A 21782-nucleotide genomic window follows, 5' to 3' on the forward strand; every position below is an offset into this window, starting at 1 on the left:
CTTTTGATAACTGTTACATAAATACACCAAGTTATTTCATAATATGTTGAATTTACTCTTAACAGTGATTAAGTCAATATAATTAGCTTAAGCAAAGGCATGTATTTACTAAAATATCAAAGTAAGAACAGTAGTGGTGAGACCCTACCCCCAAACCTGAGTCATATGCCCCCACAAACATATATAGCATGTGTGAAAATATTAATGCATTTGTAGTAGAATGGGAGTGAGACACATTTGGAATTCGGAATTTGACATTTGGTCAAAGTAAATCATGCTTCTGGTATGACAGCTCCCTACTGTCTTTTATGCCTTTATGTAGTTCCTTGTGTGAGTCATTCCTCTTAGCTCCCAGGGCCCATTCCTTTCTCATAACTCTAGTCTCCCTACCAGAACTAATTCTCTCTTTAATAAATGGTGACCTCTTTTCTGTTGCCAGAGGTTGTGTTTCTTAAAGCTACTACCTCCCTTGAGTAACTGCCTCCTTATATCCATATCTTTCTGGCTCTTGCTTGTGTTATTCCCAAAAAAATGAATTCTTGAACTGCTGGATGCAATTCCTACCAAATGAGAAGTTCCAATATTGTTCTATGGCTGATGGAGAATGAAGAGAAAGAAATCCCTTACTCTCCCCCCAGTGCCCTGTGGCATGGACACTAGGGTGACACTCTACAAAATCACTCCCATATTGGACTCATCCAAATTCAATGGGCCCTCAGATCTTTTGACTGTCTTTTAAAAGCCACCTAATGGCATGGCCAATCTTTTTCCCAGCCAACATCCAGGATACTTTTCTTGTTCAATAAAGGAACTCATTTCATAAAGGCATTATAGGGTATGACCAATTCTTTACAGTTCATCTAATATTTCCCTTTTACTTTCTCTGATTAGATTTTGAGATTTCTTGTCTGGGAACTTGTTCAAAGTCCAATTCCCCTATCTATATAAAATAATGATTTTTAAAACCAATAATACCATTTCCTAACACAAAACTCAATGCTATTTGTTTATGCAGATGTGCAATTATACAAAAAGTGGAGGAAGCTACCAAGGGAACTGCTTTTGTTGATTGATTTTGATAACAAGAAAGAAATAGCTGCTGAAGTCAGACATTTGGGTAAAAGTCATCCCTCGCTTTGTTGCATGTTTATTTCAGTGTTTTGCTGGCACCATGGCATAATAAATAATAAGTAACATTTATATAGCACTTACTATGTGCCAGGCATTGTACTAGGCCCTTTATAATCTCATTTGATATTCACAACAACCCTGAGAGGTAGGTACTATTATTATCCCCGTTTTGTAGATGAGGAAACTGAAATAAACAGAGGTCCAGTGACTTGCCCACCAGGGTCACACAGAAAATAAGTCTCCGAGGCCGGATCTTGAACTCAGGTCTTTTCTAACTCCTGGCCTGAGTTGTATCCTCCACTGTGTCAGTTAGCTGCCTTAAAAAGCTCTCCTCAGCTGGGTAGCTAAGTGATACAGTGGACAGAGCACTGGTCCTGAAGTCAGGATGACTTGACTTCTAATCCAGCCTCATACACTTAGTAGCTAGCTATGTGACCCTGGACAAATGAGTTAACCCCAATTGCCTCAGGGGAGGGGTAGAAGTTATCCTCAGAGCCAGGAAGATCTGGGTTCAAGTCCTGTCTCTGAAATAAACTCTCTGTGTAACCCTGGGCAAGTAACTTAACCTCTCAGTCTAGACCACTCTGTTAGACTATAAATTGAAGAGAAGGTGCCAACATAATGTAACAGAAAGAATTTTCCTCATTCATTCCTCATTCATTTCCTCATTCATTTCTCATTTCTACCATGAAATCCCAGATCTAGTATCCATATTGTCCTTTGTTGGCAGTTATGTTTTTAAATTTTAAAAATTTTTTCTCCAAAATGAAATAAATTATGAGAATACCATCACAGGGAGGTTAATAATACACTAATTCTTCAAAATGAACTGAGGCTGGAGATGATTGCTGAAGATAACAAGGAAGGCTTTGGGAGCCATCACAGGAGCAAGAGGGAGATCAGCGAGGCAAGAAGGCCACTGCTTGGGCTGGATGGAAAGATGAAAGAAGGAAATGGAAACAAGGCACAACCACTTTTATTACAGTATGTCTGTTTTTTCTACCAAAAAAGGGAATCTGTGGGCCAGGGATGATAGAATAAAAATTATTAAAAAGGAAATAAGTATCTCAGATAAGGGTCTAATGTCCAAGACACAGAGGGAACTAAAAATGAATTGATGATCAAAATTTATTCCAAATGGTCAAAAAATTATTTGAGAATAGTTCTCAAAAGAGTTGCAAATTATTCACAACCACATGAAAATTTACTCCAAATAACTAATAATTAGAGAAGCAAAAATTAGGCTCCACCTCACACCCAACAAAACTGGCAAAGGTGACAAAAGATGGAAACCATCAGTGTTGGAAAGGCTGTGGAAAGTCATTCATGCTTGTGAGTGGAACATGTGGCTCTGAGGCCACAGGTTCCTCACTCCTGGGCTAGACCATTCTGGAACCCAATTTAGAATGATATTAACAAAAGTGATTGATGTTTTAACAAAAGTGATGTTTTACCCCAAAGACTCCATTATGAAGTATGTACCCCAAGAAGATCAATTGTAAGAAAGATCCTATATACACCAAAATATCTATAGAACAATAATTTTTGTAATATTAAAAAAAACAGAAAAGTAAATGCCCATCCAACAGGGAATAGCTAAACAAGATAATACATATGAATGTAATGGAAGAGAAGTGCAGAAACACTTAGAAACAATGTATATGAATATAGAGATGCATGGGAAGACAAGGCAAGCTAAACTCATTTACTATTTTAGTAGAATCACAAGACTAGTACAATAATCTGGGAGGAGATGGAGGAATGTGGGCTAGATAGATAGGTGATGGTTCATTAGGTGAGTTGGGATCTCGTCACCACAAGGAATCAAGGATGGATTGATAGCAGTTTGAAGGGAGGAGTCTAGAGTTTACCAGCCCTGTTTTGTTCAGCGTTTTAACCAATAACATTAAAGAAGCAAAGATGAATGAAAGCATCTAGAATGAAGCTGATTATGTCTATAGGTGACACACAGCTGAGAGATCTCATTAATCTACTGTATTAAAGAGTCAGGCTCCAATAAGATCTCCTCAAGCTGATACGATGAGTAAAATCTAATTAGGTGACATTTTCTAGGATAAAAGATGATGGGTCACATCTCATTAGGTAAAAATTTCCAGTTTTTGGAATGAATGAAGTCCAGCTATCAACTTCACAAGAAGAGGGTGGTGGACATATGATTACTAAGCAGTTAAACTGCAAGTCAAAAATGTAATATGGCAACCAAAGAAAGAAATAAAAACCAATGCAAATTTGGGTTGAATTGAAAGAAGCATAGTATCAAGAACTCAAGAGGGAAGAGTGGGGCAATAGTCAATCTTCACTAGATTAAATATACATAACTCTTCACTTCTGCTCTCCACATTCTTGAATGAAATGAACAAGCTGAAAAGCATTCTGGGGGAGAGTCAGGGAACTCACAATCATACCAAACCAACACTGAAAGAACTAGGGATATTTAATCCGAAATAGAAAAGATTTAGAGGAAATAAAACTCTGTCTTCGAGTGCCTAAAGGACTGCCATGTGGAATAGGAATTAAATTTGATCTACTGAACCCTAAAAGAAAGAACCAAGAATAACTAGTGGGAGATAATATGGAGGTACATTTTTGTTGACTTTAAAGATAAACTTCCTTAATGGAAGGAACCAAACTGAAAGCAAAATGGGCTGTGTTCAGAGGCACTTATTTCCCTGACATGCTTCAGGTGGAAGTGGACTAGGTGACTTCTGAGGTCTTAACTCTACCTACAAGATTCCATGTTAAATCCAGGTCACTATCCTATGCTGCCTTTTTCAATACAATAATGATTTTACATGAAAAAAAATCACAGATTTACATATAAATATATTTGCATAATTTATATAAATAATATATAATATAATAAAATACTTATTAAAAAGATTTATCTCTATTTTCTGCACTCTTTTTCTTTTCTGATCTCTTCTCCTTCATGGCGCTAGAAGTAAGGCAGATTCATGTCATTTGTGAATATTAATCTCCACCCACTTTACCTTTCTAGTCTCCTCCCACTGGACCAGCTATTATAAGGCCCTCCAGAGAAGTCATTTCATTGTTTGTGGAGACTCTTCCACAGAGATCGGAGTACTGAGTCTGCACCTGGAAACTGGACTGAAACCTGGCAGAAGGTAGGCACTCAGTGGGTCTCAGTGGGAAAGTACAGGTGTTAGAATTCTATGCTATAGATCTTGGGTCATAGGAGTCCATGAACTGTGAAGGCAGATAGATACAGAGGGAACAGTCATCTATATCCCTTACTTAATTCACAAATGGGTACAGGATGATTGAGAGTTCCTTAAATATCCTTGTCCTTCTCTGTCTGTTTTTACCAGATTCTTAGACTTACATAAGAAGTGCCAACTAGCTATTTCCTTTTCCAGAAATATTGACAGAGGAAAGAGAACCTGGATTAATAGAATGAGGTGAAGAGGACCCTAGATATAGTCTAGTACAAACCTCTGATTTTATTGATGGCCACATAGGGTCAGAAAGGCTATAAATTATGTAACTTAGAGAGCTAGAAGGGATATTAGTGATCATCCAATCCTACTCCTTCCTTTTACAGATGAGGACACTGAGACCCAGGAGGTGAAGTATCTTTGCCTAAAGTAGCACAGCTAATTAGAGAAAGAACCAGGAGTAGAATCCATTTTTCCTAGATCCATCGTGCCTTCAATCATAGCCATCAAGAAAAGCCATTATCAGGAAAGACAGAAATGTGAACTCTTGAGAAGGAAGAAGTGCATTTGTTGTTTCAATGAGGATAGTTAAGGCTGTGCTGGTTATTTGGAAATGTAACCCACCTTGCCATGCCTCTTAGCAATGCTTAGTAGTTGTGTGCCTCAGTTTCCTCCTCTGTAAAATGAGGACAAAACAGCACAATAACAACTTCTTATGGTTGTTGTGTACGTTCATCCTTCATTGCCGAAGAAGATCATTCCATCAGAGAAATAATGATGTGACTCACACTTGACTTTGTTTGAGAGAGGGAGGGCTGTGCAGGTCACCAGCCTCACTTCTCCAGAGTCATCTGAATCCAGTGACCAGATATTCATCAGGATGACTGGAGATGACGCAGGATGAGACAATTGGGGTTAAGGGACTTGCCCAAGGTCACACAGCTAGTGAGTGTCAAGTGTCTGAGGTGAGATTTGAACTCAGGTCCTCCTGACTCCTGCACTGGTGCTCTATCCACTGCACCACCTAGCTGCCCCATGGTTGTTGTGAGAATCAAATGAGATAATAATCGTAAAGCACTTAGCACAGTGCCTGGCACCTAGTAGGTGCTATCTAAATCTTAGCTATTTTTATTACATTAAATGAAAAAATATTTGTAAAGTGTTGAGCCCAGTCCCTGGCAAATATGTAAATGCTTCTTCCCTTCCCCCTTCTATTCTTACATCTCATCAACTTGCCTGAGTTGCTGCAACAGCTTCTTAGCTACTCTCCTGATTCTATCCTCTCCCTTCTCCAGTCACTGTGCCTACTGCTCCCATACTAACCTTCCTTATCCATCATCTACATAATGCCCTTCCCCTCCTCAAGAACCTATGATGCCTCCCTATTGTCTATCAACTTAAGTCCAAACTCCTCACCCTGGCATCGGAGGTCAACTTAAATCACAGCCCCCCTCACTCGTATTTTATCTTCATCTGTTCCCCAGCGAGAACACTCCATTCCAGTAAGACTTGTTGCCTTCTGATGACCCTCTTGCATCATTTAGACATTGATCTATCTCTCTCCAGTGCCTTTGCTGATGCCATTACTCAGTCTAGAAGATGCCATTACTATGACTTTTCCTACTGAAATTCTTCTCATTCTTCCAGTCCCAGCTCAGGTCCCATCTTTACCACACAAAGGCTTCCCTTAAAATTTTAACTCACATTGATCTCTCCCCTCACTCTCAATCTTTGTTGAACTTCAATCTGTTGCACAAAATTTTAAAAAATCATCTATATTTTCTTCTCCACTAGATGTTAGGCTTCTCTAGGAATAGATCTTGACACCACACGGTGGGAGGAGTCAGGAACGTAGAACAAATGCATCTACTACACCTGGCTCTACAATTAACTAGCTATTTGTTCTTAGGCAAGAAACAATTTCCTCCATTTCATTTTCCTAATCTTTAAAATGTGGATAATTATACCTATCCTACTTGCTATCCAGCTCTCTTGTAAGGATAAAGAGGTCATAATATCACGGGGATCATAGATTTAGAGTTGGAAGGGACTTAATAAGTCATCAAACCTATCCCTTCCCTGGGACCCATGAAGGTTGGGACTTGTCCAGAGGCACACAGCTAGTGTCTGAGACAGAATTCAGACCCAGGCCACTATCCAATGCTAATCCAAAAGCTGGATTATCTTCATGTGTGATTCACCTTTTGTATCCCTCCTGACTCTTAACAGACTATTGAGCATATAATAGGTAATTCAGTCTTAAAGAACTCAGTACTCAGGAGAGATGTGGCAACTGGGTATAGTTAAGGAAAAGTTTGGTTTTTTTTTAAGATAGTGGAAACCTGGGCATGTTTGTAAGAAGAGGAGAAATAGTCAGTAGAGAAGGAGAGACTGAAGATGCAAGAGAGAGAGAGAGAGAGAGATGATTGCTGGAGGAATGTCCTGGAGGAGAAGCTAGATTCAAAGACACAGGCTGAAAAATTAGCCTAAGGAAATAGTAGGGATTCCTTATCTTCTGAGACTAAAGGGTAAGGAGGGAGAATAGTGATTAAGCTGAGTTTTGAGAAATGAAGGAGAACTATGGGAGCTATCCTTTGGGAGGGTCCTCAATCTTCTGAGTGCCATTAGGAGCTTCAAATCTCCATAAGCACAGCGATCAAACTAATATTTGATTATTTCATACCATTCTCGTCGAAACTCTGCTCTCTAGGCAGTTTGGTAAATTTGTACTGGTTGAATGTCTGACCCCAAAGAACAGGAATTAATGACTATTGCCAAACTGGAGGGAAGTCACTGTTAAAGATCCTCAACTATCTCCTCTTGGTTCTGGATTGATGAGCATTTTACTAATGACTTGGATGAGAACACAGATGACTTATTTATCAAAAACTCAGGCGACACAATCAACATGGACAATAGAGTTAGGATCAAGAATGGTCTCAGCAAGTTAGGATGATGAGCTGGTTCTAATTAGATGAAAATAAATCAAGATAAAATCATCAAAACAAATATAGAATGGAGTAGCCATGACCAGACAGTAGATTGTGTGAGAAAAGTCTGGGAGGTTTAGTGGACTGCAGACTCAATGAAGCAACAATGAAATTTAATAATCAAAAAAGCTAATGCCATTTTGGGCCATGCTAATATATTTATCATGACCAGAATTATGCAGGTATTCCACTACCTTGATCAAATCACATTTGAAGCACCCTGGTTATGGGGTTACAATTTAGGAAGACTGTCAACAAACCTGGACTAATACAAAGAAGAACCAGATGGTAAGGGGACAGAAGACTATACACTGTGCCAGAATCACTTGAAGCAAATGTGGGATTTTAGCCTAGATAAGGAAATATAGGAAGGTGTGTGAATTAAAAGAAGGATTAGACATGTTCTGCCTGGCCCCAGAGGGCAGAACTAGGAGCAATGGGTGGAGGCTGGTGTTCAGTTTCATTGGAAAGAAACCCTTCCTAATAATTAGAGACACCCACAAGAGGAATTAGTTTCCTCAAAATAGAGTGATCTTCAAGTAATTTTCAATGGCCATCACTGAAGGTGATCTTCATCTGCAGTTTGATCAAGCAGATGACCACCTGGAAGAGATACTATAAAAGGTCATCTTCAGGGGTGGAGTGGATGGAGTAGCTTCTAAATTCCATTTCCACCTGTGAGATTCTTTTGATTTACATAGGTATAAAAATATAGTTGCACAATTTTTGGCATAAGAATGTAATAGAATACCATTTTGCCCTAAGAAATGATGAAAGAAATAATCCCAGAGAATCTTGGGAAACCTGAATGAACTGATATAGAGTGAAAGTAGTCCTGGAAGAATAATTTATAAAATAACAAGATTACAGAGGGAAAAAAAACTTTGAGAATTTTAACCAATATCCAGCTGAGATTCTGGAAGACAGATGAAGCTTGCTACCTATCTCTCTTGACAGAGAGGTAACGGACTCAAGATGAAGAATAAGACCTATGTTTTTAGACTCAGACAGTATGGGGTTTGACTATTCATTTTTGATCTAAGGGCTTTGTTTTTCTTGATTCTTTTTTCATGGGGGAGAGTTATAGAGGGCATAAGATGAAAAAAAAGGAATAGCAAAAGAAAAAGAAAAAAAGGTTATTGAGGCATCTCCTTTAAAGAAGAGACAAAAGGAGGCTAGGAAGAAGCACAAATAAACATTGAAAACTCCAGGTTGACCTTATCAAATGCTTATTATATATAAAGCAAGTGTGTATGCGTATTTGTGTGTGTATACTTATGTTTGTGTGTGTGTATTCATATATATCTCCTATTTTTTCATTTTCAATCATCTTTTTCAATTCTATGTTGTATAAAGAAATTCCTACTTTATTTGATGTTTGTCCTGATTTTTAAAAACCTTTTTATTGAACTTGCTATAAATGCAGCAAGCATAGCAGGGAAGATAGGAGAGGGCAGGTCAAGATGTTCTGCCACAAGGGAAGTTTCCCAACCATGAAGGATATGAAGGACCTTTGACCATAGTTTCTATTTATCTGCACACGTAGGGATAGCCTGTGGATAATGGTTCATAAGAAAAAGACCTACAGGTTTTGGTGGATTGTAGCTTCAACAGGATTCAGCCTTGAGACATGAAAGTCAAAAAAAAAATCCATTCACATCTTAAGTTACATCAAAACAAGCACGGTGTCCAGAAGGAGGGAAATCAGAGTGCTGGTTAGACCACATCTGGACTTTTGTGTCTAGTCATGGGCACCACATTTCATAAGGACTTTGACAAGCATGGACAACATTCAAAGGGTGATCACTAGAATGGCAAAGGGACTGAAAATTATGCCATATGAGAATCAGCTGAAGGTAACAGGGCTGATTTGCAGAAACATATGAACTGTCTTAAGGACTATTATACCAAAGGGAAACTATTATAGATTTCTTCTGCTTTTCCTGAGAGGTTAGAACTAGAAAGAACTAGAGGAGAAGTTGTAGAAAGGCAGACTTTGATTTAATTTTAAAATGAACTTTCTAAGAATTAGAGCTATCCCAGAGGGGGAAGGGCTGCCTTGGAAAGAAGTACACTCTTCATCATGTAGAGGCATTCAAGCAGAGGCTGGATAGCCATTTGTCTGAGATGTGGCAGCATGAATTCTTCTGTCAGCCCTCAAATCCATTGATGTGGGACTCTCTCCATTTGTGGAAATCAATGCCCTGCACCAACATGAAGGGCACAGCAGAGTTGGCAAGAGCAAGAAAGAAGAGAGATCCTGGCTGGGAGGACTTCTAGTGGGCTCTTCTGGCTTCCAGTTTTAAGGGAAAAGATGACCACTCCAACTTCTCTCCAGGTCATGGAAGGGAGAGATAGATGCTGACCACATAAAAGGAGCTGGCAATCTCTAACACATCTTTATTCCCAGCTTACTATTCTAGAGACTTCAGGGAATTTTCCAGCTGAGTGAAATCTACGACTCCCTTGGTTGAATTGAAATATCCCGCTTTCAATGGGAGAACTCTTTCAATCTATATTGTCTGCTATATATTTCATATATTTTTCTCTAATTTTTGTTTTGCTATCAACTTGCATAAATTTTGCTATTTGTTATGTATATTCATTGCAGAACTGGTATCTGGTGGGAAGGGCATCAAGCCTTGGGTACCAAGCTTGGGACTGCGGTGGCTTTCCCCATAAATTAATTGAGAGCAAGAATTGAGCTTGAACCCTAAAGTTACCTCTCCCAGATTAATGATATTTAAGGGAACAGATACATATAATTCTATCCAGTACCCTCTGTCTCTCTGAGATAGCAGAGTGTGCAGCCTCAGGCCCCCTCCTGGTAGGAATTAAAATTTTTCTCAGAGATGCCCATTCTTGTACATATGTGAACCACACATACAGTACTCCTGTCTATACTTATTTAGGTACAGATTGGGCCTGAAGTCCCTTCCAACTTGGACTTTGTCTAATAATTGTGAAATTCTTGAAGTTTGTGATTGGTGCCTCAGATCTCACCTTTGTTCTGGAATCTGATCCACTCTCTTCAGATACCCAGTACTTTCTGTTTTACTGACTTCTTTGCCCTAACAAAACAGGAAAAAATGTGATATTTCCACTTTGATAGAAATGCATTCATACAATTGTTTTTGATTCATTCATTTGTTCATTTAACAGATATTTATCAAATGAATGGTATGTGCAAAGTACAGTGCTAAAGCCTGAAAGTCAAGCATTCAAAATATGAATGAGACACATGATCTTGTTCTGCCTTAAAAGAATTTATAAGCTACTGTGAGGGATGCCAGAAGCCTGTACTTATCTCGGACATGAGGAATTTCACTTTTAAGAATGTGGCAAGAGTGTTTGCATTATTAGGAGAAACCCATTACATAACCAAGAAATTAAATAAATGTATATTAAAATAAATAATATAAATAAATGTATATTTGTATTCAACAAATGTATATTAAATATCCAGGCTTTTAAGTGAAGTAATGACTTAAATTTTAAAAATATATCAATTAACTACCTACATTCCATGTGCAAGGCACAGTACTGAGTGCTGGGAATACACAAAGAAAAAACAAGATAATCCTGCCCTCAAGAAATTTACAATATAACTCAGAGAATAAGAAATATTCCTAAATAATAGAGTGCTATAACAGGAAAGAAGACAAAATGATAACCAAAAAAATGCTCTAAGAAATAGGAGTTGGAAAAACAGTTGGGAGATAATATGTCAAAAGAACTTTGGTTATCTTTCAGCAGCATGGTCTCCACTTTCTTTAGGTATAAAGATGGCAGCTGTAGATGACTGTCCAGAAGTGGCCTGTGCCCCAGAAGCAGACTTTGATCTGGATTTTGCCCACGTTATGGAGTCAAAACTTAGAGAGGATGCAAGCTGCCTCAGTGGTAAGTAGCCATAGATACTTTTGGACATGATCATCTTGTGGATTTGATTGGACTGCCTCATTTGTTCTAAGGGTTGTTTTGGTTTTGTTATTTAAGGTGTGGGGAGGGGAGAGAGAAATTTAGGAGTGGCAATAACGATGAATCAGGAGGAAGGAGGAAAGGCTGGGCACAGAGAGTATTTTCTTAATACACGGGAGAGAACTGAGGAACCCTATAAACAGAGCAGATCTGAAACCAAAATGATAAATATTATATATATGTGTGTACATTATATACATGTATATTATATATGTATATCTACATACATATATAATATACATGTATATTATATATACATATATGTGCGTGTATACACAGGTATATATGTGTATACATACACATACATTTTTAAATGTAAGTTATACATCATAGAAATTTGTGCTTTCATGTAAAATCTTTTTTCTTTTCTGTGTATATGAAAATGTTCATATTAATTATTTTTCAACTTCAGAATAACAACAACAAAATTAAATTAAGTAGCCCCTTACATTTGTTTTAAATCTAAACAAAAGAATTATCTGGAATCTAGCCGCACCATTTTTTTAAGTGGTTTATTGTAGTTAGTCTTTGTAATTGTGCTGCCTATCTAACAGGGCCATCATGAGGAAAATGTTTTATAAACTGTAGTGTGGTATAAAATAGGAAGGAAGCACTTATGTGCCAGATTCTAAATTCTCTACAAATATTATCTCATTTGATCCTCACAATAAGCCTGGGAGGTTGGACCTATTATTTTCCCATTTGAGGAAACTGAGGCAAACAAAATTAATTGACTTGCCAAGGATCACACAGCTGGTAAATGTCTGACTTCAGACATTTGAACTTAGGTCTTCCTGACTCCATACCAAGTATTCTACACAGTGTTCTTTATAAAGTAGTGCATTGTATATGATACTATATTATGAGGTAGCACACTGTATATTGTACTATATTACATGATAGTACATTATAAAATATGTAATATTAAGTGAACCATTATAATTATTCTCTTAAGTGAATCTCAGTTTTCCCCATCAAGTTCTACTATGACATAGGAGAATTGGTGCACTTGAAAAAGTTTTGGCCCCTAGAGACTCACATACACACACATACACACACATACACACACATACACACACGATAGAGGGAGGATCTAGGAATTCCTGGTGACAGCAGCATCTAATTACAGATGGAGATGTGCTGTTCCTTAGCAAATGGATGACATACCATGCATGGTTTAGAATTTTGGTTTAGAATTCTCTTAAATAAACTTCTACGAAACTGAAGGATACCTATATTTGGAAGTGTTAGCCAGTACAAATGGAGTCTTCTCATTGCAGCAGAGAACCACTGCCATTAAAGACTGTATAGAAAGCTTTTCATTCCCCACCCACTTCTACCCCTATATTGAGTCATTGAAAGAGCAAAGCCATTATTTCATAGACATTTCCATTTACCTATAAGAAATCTGAAAATTATAATTTACAAAACTTTAATTTTAAATATCATATCTCTGTTTCTCAAGATGGCAGACCTTAGTGTCTCATTTGTTGGGACTCATTTGGTTCTCTGGACAAATTTCCCTAAAAGAAATTGTACATAACTACAGAAGTTATAGGAAACTGGGCCAGTTGGGGAAACAAAACAGTAAGGGAACACAAGAGGAGGGTGAGGGGAAATGAAAATATATTTCTTTTCATTCAGGATTTAACTTTTTCCCCTGAAGCTAAAAAAAAAGTATGACTTTATTTCTCTAAATATTGGTTCTAGACTTGTCAGTTTGCTCAGCCTTGAGAAAAATTGGTTCCCCGTGGCACAGATCTGGTTGGAGAGGCTGGATTCCTTCCAAGAAAGGGATGTGGGTCATATGGCTCAGTGTAACTCCCACTGTATGAAAATGAGGGTATTGCAGGGGGCAAGAAGAGAGGAGATTATGGCCAAGTGCTCTTTGTTACTGTGGAAATTCTCCAACTCTCAAAATTCATCCTTTTTACTTTGACTATGTGCTGCTAATCAGTGCTTGATCCAAGTGAAAAATCATGGGTTCTTTGGAATGTCCAGAAAAACTATCCAGGTACATGATATTTGACTTTGGGGTCAGGGCATCAACACAGAAAGGAATATGTCCACAGAGGGAACCTGACCTTCCATACTTTTTTCAGATTTCACCTTTACCAGTACTGTACTCAGGAATATACCCCCATAGAATAAGAGGTATCCATTGCTGTGTTTTGATTCGTTAGTCAGTCCAAAAGCATTTATCAAGTGCCTACCAGGCAAAGTGGACAGAGCACTGGGTCTGGAGTCAGGAAGACCTGAGTTCAAATGCAGCCTCAGATACTAGTTATATGACCACAAGCAAGTCATTTACCTCTGCCTCAGTTTCCTCATCTGTAAAAATGAACTGGAGAAGGAAATAGCAAATCACTCCAATATCTTTGTCAAGAAAAACCAAAATGGGGTCGTGAAGAGTTGGACACAACTGAAACAACTGAACAACTCTGTGCCAGACATTGTCCTAAGCTCTGGGATGTCAGGATAGGCATAAGACATTCCCTCCTCTCAAGGAGCTCACGTTATAATGGGGCAAACTTTATTATTATTATCTCATTTGATCCTTATAACAACCCTGGGAGATAGGGGCTATTTTTATCCCTCTTTTATAGATGAAAAACAGAGACAAATAGAGGTGACTAGTCTAGGATCACATAGCTGGGAAGTATCTGAGGCCAGATTTGAATTCTAGAATTCCTGACTCCAGGCCCAGCACTCTTTTCATGATGCTGCCTAATTGCTCCTATGGGCCCTAGAAATATATAGGTTAAATAGCAGATAATCTCAGAGGGAAGGCATTGTGGGAGCCAATAAATCTTTATAAGAAAGGGAGAGGATTCTCTCTCCACTGCTCAAACTTTGTGCCTCCTTGAGTTCCTGTAGGCTCTTGAGTATGGGTAGTTTCTCCAATTATTTAGGTGCCTTTTTCTTAAAGTAGCAGTCCTTCAGTTCAACAGTCATTTATGAAGAGCCTGCAAAGCACAAGAGACTGTGCAAAGCACTGACAGCATAAAGGCAAAAATAAAAAATGGTTTCTGCCTTCAAAATGGTAAAGAGCATCCTCTGTTCTCTCTGGTATTGTGGAAGCAGTCACTCAGATTCCTCAAAGAATTCACTTTTTTCCATACCTATGATTATCTTGTGCAAGAGTTCAAAGAAATAAGAAATTTTGTGATCCATTCTTCTGTAACTAGACAAAAATTAAGCCTAAGGTCCAATGGTAGATGTGAAAAATTCCCATTTCTTATGTTGTGTATTTAAAATAGGTGAAGCACTACTCAAAAGAGCTGGATTGCCCATTTGCATCATGTTAAAAAATTCAGAACAAAAAGTTCTCTTCTTCAGTAAAAAGAAAGAAATGGCCATATTTGAGGAGATGTCTGATGGCGAGATTGAAGGTATGGTTTTCATTTTGTAGAAATCAAGAAAATCCTAACATTGGAAAGGTCTTAGAGAAAATTAATCCAAACTGTCATTTTACAAATGCTAAAATAACTTTCCTAGAAGAAATGTAAGGTTTCATGTCTTTTTAGAAAGTTATTTACTATTTCATTTTTCCGCAGTTGCATGTAAAAACAATTAACATTCATTTTTAAAACTTTGACTTCCAAATTCTCTCCTTTCCTCCCTCCCCACTCCACTTCATTGCAAAGGCAAGCAGTTCAATATAGGTTATATATGTGTAGTCATGCAAAACATATCCATAATAGTCATGTTGTAAAAGAAAACACAGACCAAAAAAGATCTCAAGAAAAATAAAGTTTTTTTTAAAAGTATTCTTCAATCTGTATTCAGATATAAAGTTATAAGTCTTAAAGAAGCTAAGTTACTTGCCAAAGATCAAATGACCAGTTAGGAGCAGAACTGGCATTAACAACCCAATTGTCCTGACCTCCAGCTTAGGGATCTTGCTGTGTTTCATCACCTTATCCCCCAAGATCTTTGTTCTTCAAACTGTATTTTGTCACTTAAGTCCCAAAGCCCTGCTAGACCCAAACCTTAAGTGAAAGATACAGGAATCGGTCTGATTTAATGATAGTCACACCAAACTCCATTTGGATGTCCATTTGTCCTTGGAGGATTTGATTATTGAACATACTCCTGGGGGCTTCATTTGAGAATCCGAAGCTCTTACACATCGCTATTCTTCCCTGTGTAAAGTACATGCAGCAAGCATGACCCAATCAACAAAGCTATGAGTCTCAATTTATTTTACACAGCAATCTGTAATAATTATGCTTTTATAATCAAAGAATCTTCCAATTGGAAGTGTCACAATTGTTTATTTAGCTAACCCTGCCCCACCCTCCTATCTAATAAAGGAAGCCCTTCTATTAACATTCCTTACTAATGATTATCCAAACTTCTATTTGAATATATCCAGTGACAAGGAACTCACTGCTTCATAAGGCAACCCTCTACATTTTCAAATAACTCCAGTTAGAGACTTGCAGAATTTTTAGTCAGAAGAGACCACAACAACCACTTACTCCAACCCATACCTGAAAGGAATCATTGTATACCCAAAAGGTGGTCACATCCATTCTTTGCTTGAAAACCTCCAAAGAACCTGCCATCTCCTGGGGCAGCCCATTCCAGTTCCTGAGATCAAGTCTAAACTTATTTCTTTTGGAATTCTGCAAATCCATTGCTCCTCGCCCTATTCATTGGGGTCAAGCACAGAAAATCTGATTGCTCTTCCAGGTGACAACCCTTCAAATATTTGAACATAGCAAGTATGCCCACCTTGAATATTCTCCTCTGAGTTAAATATTCCCAATTTCTTCAGTCCTCATATGACTCAAGATCCTTAGCTATCCTAGTTGCTCTCGTCTGAGTACTCATCATCTTATCAATGTTATTGTTTTTAAAGCAATTGGGGTTAAGTGACTTGCCCAGGGTTACACAGCTATTATCAGCATTCTTACTCTGGTGCCCAGAACTGAACATAATATTCCAAATATGGTCTAATCAAGGCAAAGTACAGAGGGAATATTGATTCTTTTTATCTAGAATCTTTGCCTCTCTTGATTCAACCTATGATTACATTTGGGTTGTTGACTGCCACATCATGTTGATGAAGCATATCAAGGTTTCAATTCACTAAAACTCAGTATTTTTCTGAGAAACTTCTATCTAAAATCTATATCCATGTATCTTCTACCCATTCCTTCTCATTCTCCCCAAGCAAATGAGGTAAATTTTTCTTACATATCACAACCATTCAGATGTTTAAAGACCATTATCATCTCCATCTATTTCCCCTATTCCCACCACCCCTGCTTAGTCATCTCTTCCTAAGGTTACACATTCCTGATTTGTTCAACCATTCCTCAGATGACCCGGTCTCCAGACCCCTTTCCATGCTGCTCATCAGTCCTCTAGATGCATTCTTGTTTTAAAAAGTTCTTCTTAAAATACTTTGCCCATCCCCAGTTCAGATGTCAAAGGACCCTGGTATTTAGCAGTCATGGGAACTTGACATTAAGTACCAGACTTGCTAAGTCTGGAGAAATTCAATCACCAGAAAGTTGGTTACTTGATAAAGGAGTTTTTCCAGCCACAGCAACTAAGAAAGACCACCTAATGAGGAATCTACCTTCATGGAGGGAATACCCAGACCAAATCAAATCAAAGAACCTTGAAGTAAAGATTATATATTTCCTTGATACTACATGGAAATGTTAGTATGTTGGTTTACTCTTCTAATATTATTACAATAAGAAATTTAAATGCTTTGCCAAGAATTAAACACTGTACTCTATGTATAGTCTGACCAGCAGAACATAATAGTATTATCTACATTAATCTATACCCGTGGTTTCCAAATTTTAAAAAAATTTGCATACCCCATATACATTTATTTTTTAATAACATATATGTACTGTTATACTAATAATTATGATCAGACATGAGCTTTAGGAAGGTTACTTCAGCAACTGTGTGAAGGATAAATTAAAGCAGGGATACTAATTAGGAAGCTATTGTAATAATTCACATTAAGTTGTGGTATGTGATTGTGATGGAATACTATTGTGCTCTAAGAAGTGATGAGCTAGATGTTCTCAGAAAAAAAACTGGAGAGATATATATGAACTGATGCAGAGTGAAATGAGTAGAACCAGAATATTGTACACATTAACAGCAATTCTATGAGATTATGAGCTGTGAATGACTTAGCTCTTCTCAGCAATACTATGATCCAAGACAACTCTGGAGAACTTATGATGAAGAATCCATCCCAGAGAAACAACTGATGGCATCTGAATATAGACTGAAGCAAATTTTTTAAAATGTTTCATTTTTTTGAGAGTTTTTTTAGGGGATCTATGTTTTCTTTACAGCTTTTAATTGATCTATTACTTCTAGTCTGAAGAACATTCTCCTTTTTAGGGAAGATATAAGACAAAATTCACCATGCCAAGATCTTACCTATGGCTTCCAACCAGGCCTTCATTCCTTTTGAGTCCCCAGCAGTATGGCTGCTGATACAGAATTTTCTAGAAAAATTTCTAAGCAAAACCAAAGAGAAGCCCACAATTATGTTAGATGGTTTTTGTCTTCAGCTATATCCTTAAAATATCTCCCCAAAAAAAGTCAATTTCCTGAACTTTCTACTCAACCGAATCTGATTCACAAAGAGAATGATACTTTGACTGTTCTTATGTATATCAAATTGTGTTTCAACAAGAAAGACTAAGAAACACAAGTGTCACATAAGAGTTCTGAATTCTGAAGTGAGGCAAAGGCCCAGATTGGGTTTTTAAGGTTAGAAAGCACCTGGAACAGACTCTAGGATTGTTTGCATGCATTCTTCATGATATATTAAGAAGTATGAAGTAGCCATGGCAAGATAAATATATTCTGGTCCACCTCAACTATAAAGACACAATGTAAGATCAAGAAGAAAGGTCTATTAGAAGGACTTGATAATTATCACTAAATGTTCAAATCTGAAGGGGGAGAAGTCTTTCTACTCAAAATAATTCTAATTCATAAACATTAAATCTCAGACAATGCACCCTGGACTAAATTTATGCTGCAGTATTATGGTTGCGATGGCTCAACACCCTTAGTAGCCATCTCGGTGAGGGGTGAAAACAAGAGTTATCTTCTAACATGTAAAAGTGATAAAGAACTTCAGTTTAAGGTAAGATTAAATCTCTTGAGTTCTTACTTTCATTTCTAGGAAAACATTAGAAATAACTCCCAGTTCCTCAGTCTAAAACCAATGTCCAGAGAATTAAGAGCAAGAGACAAAGAATTATAATACTGGAGGACCACCTACATTTGCCAAGTCAGTGAATGACACTTACCTCTTGCTTGTGGGGTGGGTCTAGTACCAATATCAAAACCCAGGTCATCATGACAATTAACTGGCACACCCATCATGGATTACAACCTATAAAGTGAGTTGCCCTATTAGTCTGAAGAAAGAATGAAAGCATCACTTGCTGTTTTCAGTAATGAATCCTGCTTTTAAGTTAATTCTTAGTGAACTCATTTAAATAACAACCCAAATAAAAGATAATTAGCAAGGTAAATGTGCCAAAGGAAAAAATGCCATAAAGTAGCTCAGGTAGCAGTGGTTTCAGTTATGTACGATTTTGTGACCCCATTTGGGTTTTCTTGGTAAAGATACTGGTGTAGTTTGCCATTTCCTTCTCCAGCTCATTTCACAGGTGACAAAACTGAGACAAATAGGATTAAATGACTTGACCAGGTTCACATAGTACCAAGGTGCCTAGATATAAGCAAAACTCAGAATTAATCCTGCCCCCTTGCCTATATGTCTCTGATTACCTCACCTTTCTGCGCCTGAATACCTCACTTCACCTCCCCATCCACAGCAGGTTTTCCTCTACAAGAATGCCTATCTTCTCCTGACTAGTGGGCATCTCCCTTAAGGAGCCATTTCCTTGAACTGGCTGTCTCCCTTGAGGGGCTGGCCCCACTTTTAAACTGGGGACTCCCTTAAGCTACATCTGTCTTAAGGGGCAGAGGAGTCTATTTGGTCTGTTGCGTTACCTGAAATAAACACCTTTACTTGATTTGAACTCAGCCTGAACAAATTCTTTGGGAACAAGCTCGCCACACATATACCATGCACCTCAACATTTGGGGGTCCCCCTAAACCTCAATAATGTTCTATATAATGTATATACATGTAATTCTTCCCATTTAGGCTATGATCCAATATTATAACATCTGGGATGTTTTTCTTTCTTCTTTCCTATAGGACAGTGATTTTCCAGACAAGATTGAAGATGGAGACAACAATATCTTGTTCTGGCTAAACATTGTTGTAGGCAGAAAAAAGTTAGAATTCAAGTCATTCTTATACCCAGAACATTACCTGGCATGTGAAGAAAACAAACTGGTTTTAAAGGAAGAGTTGGACAGTGAGGAAGCATCCACAACGTTCACTTACATGACTTGTAAGAGAAAAGAAAACTGTTAGAACTATGAGAAATGAGTAGCTGCCCTCTCTTGTATTTAATAACTAATTACTGAATCAGGACCAAGGTTTTTACCCTTTTCTACTTCTTCATCCAGAAACCATCCAGTATGGAAAATCTCTCTTAAAGATTTATGCAGACCAAGATCTAATCAGACAGTAAAAGAAATTCTGATTTTAGGGTAATGGATACATTCCTGCTCATTGCTGCTTACTCAGACAGTTCTGGAAAAATGTTGATTCTTCCTTTTGTCAGGCAGGTGATATGGAAATGAATAAGTCCCTTTGATCAAGATTTGGGTGACCCAAGTCACATCCCTGAAACCCTCAATGTAATATGGTCCACCTCCCATTGTGTTAACCAATCAGAGTTGATTGGTACCCCTCAGGAACACGTACTCTTCAGGGCATATAAACCGTGAGCCCACCATCATGTGGAGTCTTTGGTCTAAGGGAGACAGCAAATGACCACCCTTTTATTAAAAAATGTGCTGGCCTTATTGGCAGAATGATTAAATTACCCAGAAATTATTTCTCTTGGAATTTTTTAATCATCATAGAACTTTAGAGCTGTATAGGACCTTAAAAAAAATAGCATCACATTGTGGTTCTTAACAGCTAAATGCTGTTATTATTCAATTATTCAATTGAAAACTTCCCAGGGAAGTGGGTAACAATATAAAGTATATTAAGATCTATAAGTAAAAAAATAAGTTGCATTAAATTATAATTAAAGTAGCAACTGTGATGGTAGCATTGAATTTTTCTTCTGATATGTAATAGTGATATTATGAACCATAAATATCTAATGGGAGAATTTTAAAATATAAACTTAATACATCCTAGCAGAAATATTTGAATTCCAGAAGAGGTCTGAGAAATGACTTGAATAAATTACCTGGAGGAATGATGGTATATTAAGGATTTAGTTCAATTCAATGAGCATTTATTAAATGCTCACTGTATGTACTGTGCTAAATGCAGGGGGTACAAAGACAAAAACAAAACACTCCGTACCTTCAAGATGCTTCCACTCTTCAATAATGTGCAACATGAAAGGTACCCAACAAGATGGCTAAAAAGATGCTATTCAACATCAAGCTTAGGAGAATGACAGAGCCTACAACATCATTTTACCTGTTTCATGGTCTTTATGGTCAAAGTATTTATCACCTTCAGATGAACCTGCTCATGATGAGTAGCTCCATACTTAGCAAGGACAGTCTCAGACACTAGAAAGTCTATCTATAAGATTATACTCAAAGGCTTTATATCTTGGTAGAACCTACTAAAGCTTATATTGTATGGATATAGTCCTTGAGAATTCAGGATTACCTCTCTACATCATAATTGATTGATGAATCAATAAGCATTTATTAAGTACCTACTATATATCAGACAAGGACAGCTAGGTGGCACAGTGGATAGAGTACCAGGTAGAGTCAGGAAGACTCATCTTCCTGAGCTCAAATCTGGACTCAGGTACTTTCTAGCTATGTGACCCTGGGCAAATCATTTCACCCTGTTTGTCTCAGTTTCCTCATCTGTAAAAATGAGCTGGAGAAGGAAATTACAGACCACTCCAGTATCTTTGTGAAGAAAACCCCAAATGGGATCACAAAGAGTTGGATATCACTGAACAACATATACCAGACACCATGATAAGTTCTAAACATATAAAGTCAAAAGTGAAATGGTCCCTGCCCTTAAGGACCTTACATTCTTTTTTTTTACTTTTTAAAAATTTTTTAATGAATTTGTTTTTAGTTTACAATGCTTAGTTCCACAAGCTTTTGAGTTCCAAATTTTCTCTCTCTCCCTCTCCTCCCCTATTCCCCCTCTCCAAGATGGCATGCAATCAAACATGGGCTCTACATATATATTCTACATATAATACATAATTCTACATATAATTTCATATTAATCATGTTGCAAAGAAGAATTAGAACCAATGGAATGAATTATGAGAAAGAAGAAACAAAACAAAAAAGAGAGAGAGCAAAGAGTATGCTTTGATCTGCATTCAGACTCTGT

At 37.5% G+C, this 21782-nt stretch overlaps 1 protein-coding gene across 1 annotated transcript; it reads left to right on the forward strand.

Annotated features, from left to right (window-relative positions):
* Nucleotides 1-4164: 4164 nt before the first annotated feature.
* Nucleotides 4165-20490, forward strand: LOC140505269 (interleukin-18-like). Its single transcript, XM_072611092.1, has 5 exons — nt 4165-4277; nt 11096-11218; nt 14557-14688; nt 18304-18440; nt 19530-20490. The coding sequence occupies exons 2-5, from the start codon at nt 11104-11106 to the stop codon at nt 19749-19751; spliced, it is 606 nt and encodes a 201-aa protein (XP_072467193.1). The 5' UTR covers nt 4165-4277; nt 11096-11103; the 3' UTR covers nt 19752-20490.
* Nucleotides 20491-21782: the final 1292 nt, after the last annotated feature.

This window comes from Notamacropus eugenii, chromosome 5 (assembly GCF_028372415.1).
Source record: "Notamacropus eugenii isolate mMacEug1 chromosome 5, mMacEug1.pri_v2, whole genome shotgun sequence".
In the NCBI taxonomy this organism is placed as follows: domain Eukaryota; kingdom Metazoa; phylum Chordata; class Mammalia; order Diprotodontia; family Macropodidae; genus Notamacropus; species Notamacropus eugenii.

Coding starts and splice junctions, on each gene's coding strand:
- LOC140505269 (XM_072611092.1), top strand. CDS start 11,104: ATGGCAGCTGTAGATGACTGTCCAGAAGTGGCCTGTGCCCCAGAAGCA. Junction 11,219..14,556: donor GGATGCAAGCTGCCTCAGTG/GTAAGTAGCCAT, acceptor TATTTAAAATAG/GTGAAGCACTACTCAAAAGA. Junction 14,689..18,303: donor GTCTGATGGCGAGATTGAAG/GTATGGTTTTCA, acceptor ATTAAATCTCAG/ACAATGCACCCTGGACTAAA.